The 369-nt window shown below is 45.0% G+C and overlaps 1 protein-coding gene across 1 annotated transcript in view; it reads left to right on the top strand.

Moving 5' to 3' along the window:
• The window catches only part of CSUI_007916 (swi2 snf2-containing protein rad54), a 10,156-nt gene that overhangs the window by 2,535 nt on the left and 7,252 nt on the right, over nucleotides 1-369 (top strand). The window contains exon 4 of the mRNA XM_068068059.1: nucleotides 13-122. Coding sequence (XP_067919965.1) covers nucleotides 13-122 — 110 coding nt within the window. The remainder of the gene's footprint in view (nucleotides 1-12; nucleotides 123-369) is intronic.

Raw genomic sequence — 369 nt, 5'->3', positions numbered from 1 at the left:
CTTCTTCTCTAGGGCTTCGAAAAATGTGAGAAGTACTTCACTGATCTTGATCTGGAAGGACAGAAAGCACGTCAACGATCAATCCGCCCTGAGATATCAGGAAAGCTTCTTCTTCTCTCTCGGTATGTTACTACTACTATCACGGAGAAGACAGGCAGGAGATCACTGAAGAACCGAGAGAAAGAGAAAGAAGAAACTTTCCGCCAGAGCGAAAACATCTTTTCTTCGTATCTCTCACGCTCTCCATTGTTTCCTCTTTGGTATCAAAGGATAGATAGCGTCGAGGAAGGTGGAGTTCAGGCGACGGGGATCCTGCGATTTCCATATTACTCTTATTGTGGTGATGGGTCTATCCACCTCTCTATCTAT

Source organism: Cystoisospora suis (assembly GCF_002600585.1).
Source record: "Cystoisospora suis strain Wien I chromosome Unknown contig_4298, whole genome shotgun sequence".
Classification (NCBI taxonomy): domain Eukaryota; phylum Apicomplexa; class Conoidasida; order Eucoccidiorida; family Sarcocystidae; genus Cystoisospora; species Cystoisospora suis.
The sequence above is the reverse complement of the archived record's forward strand: the minus strand, read 5'-3'. Positions and strand labels throughout refer to the sequence as shown.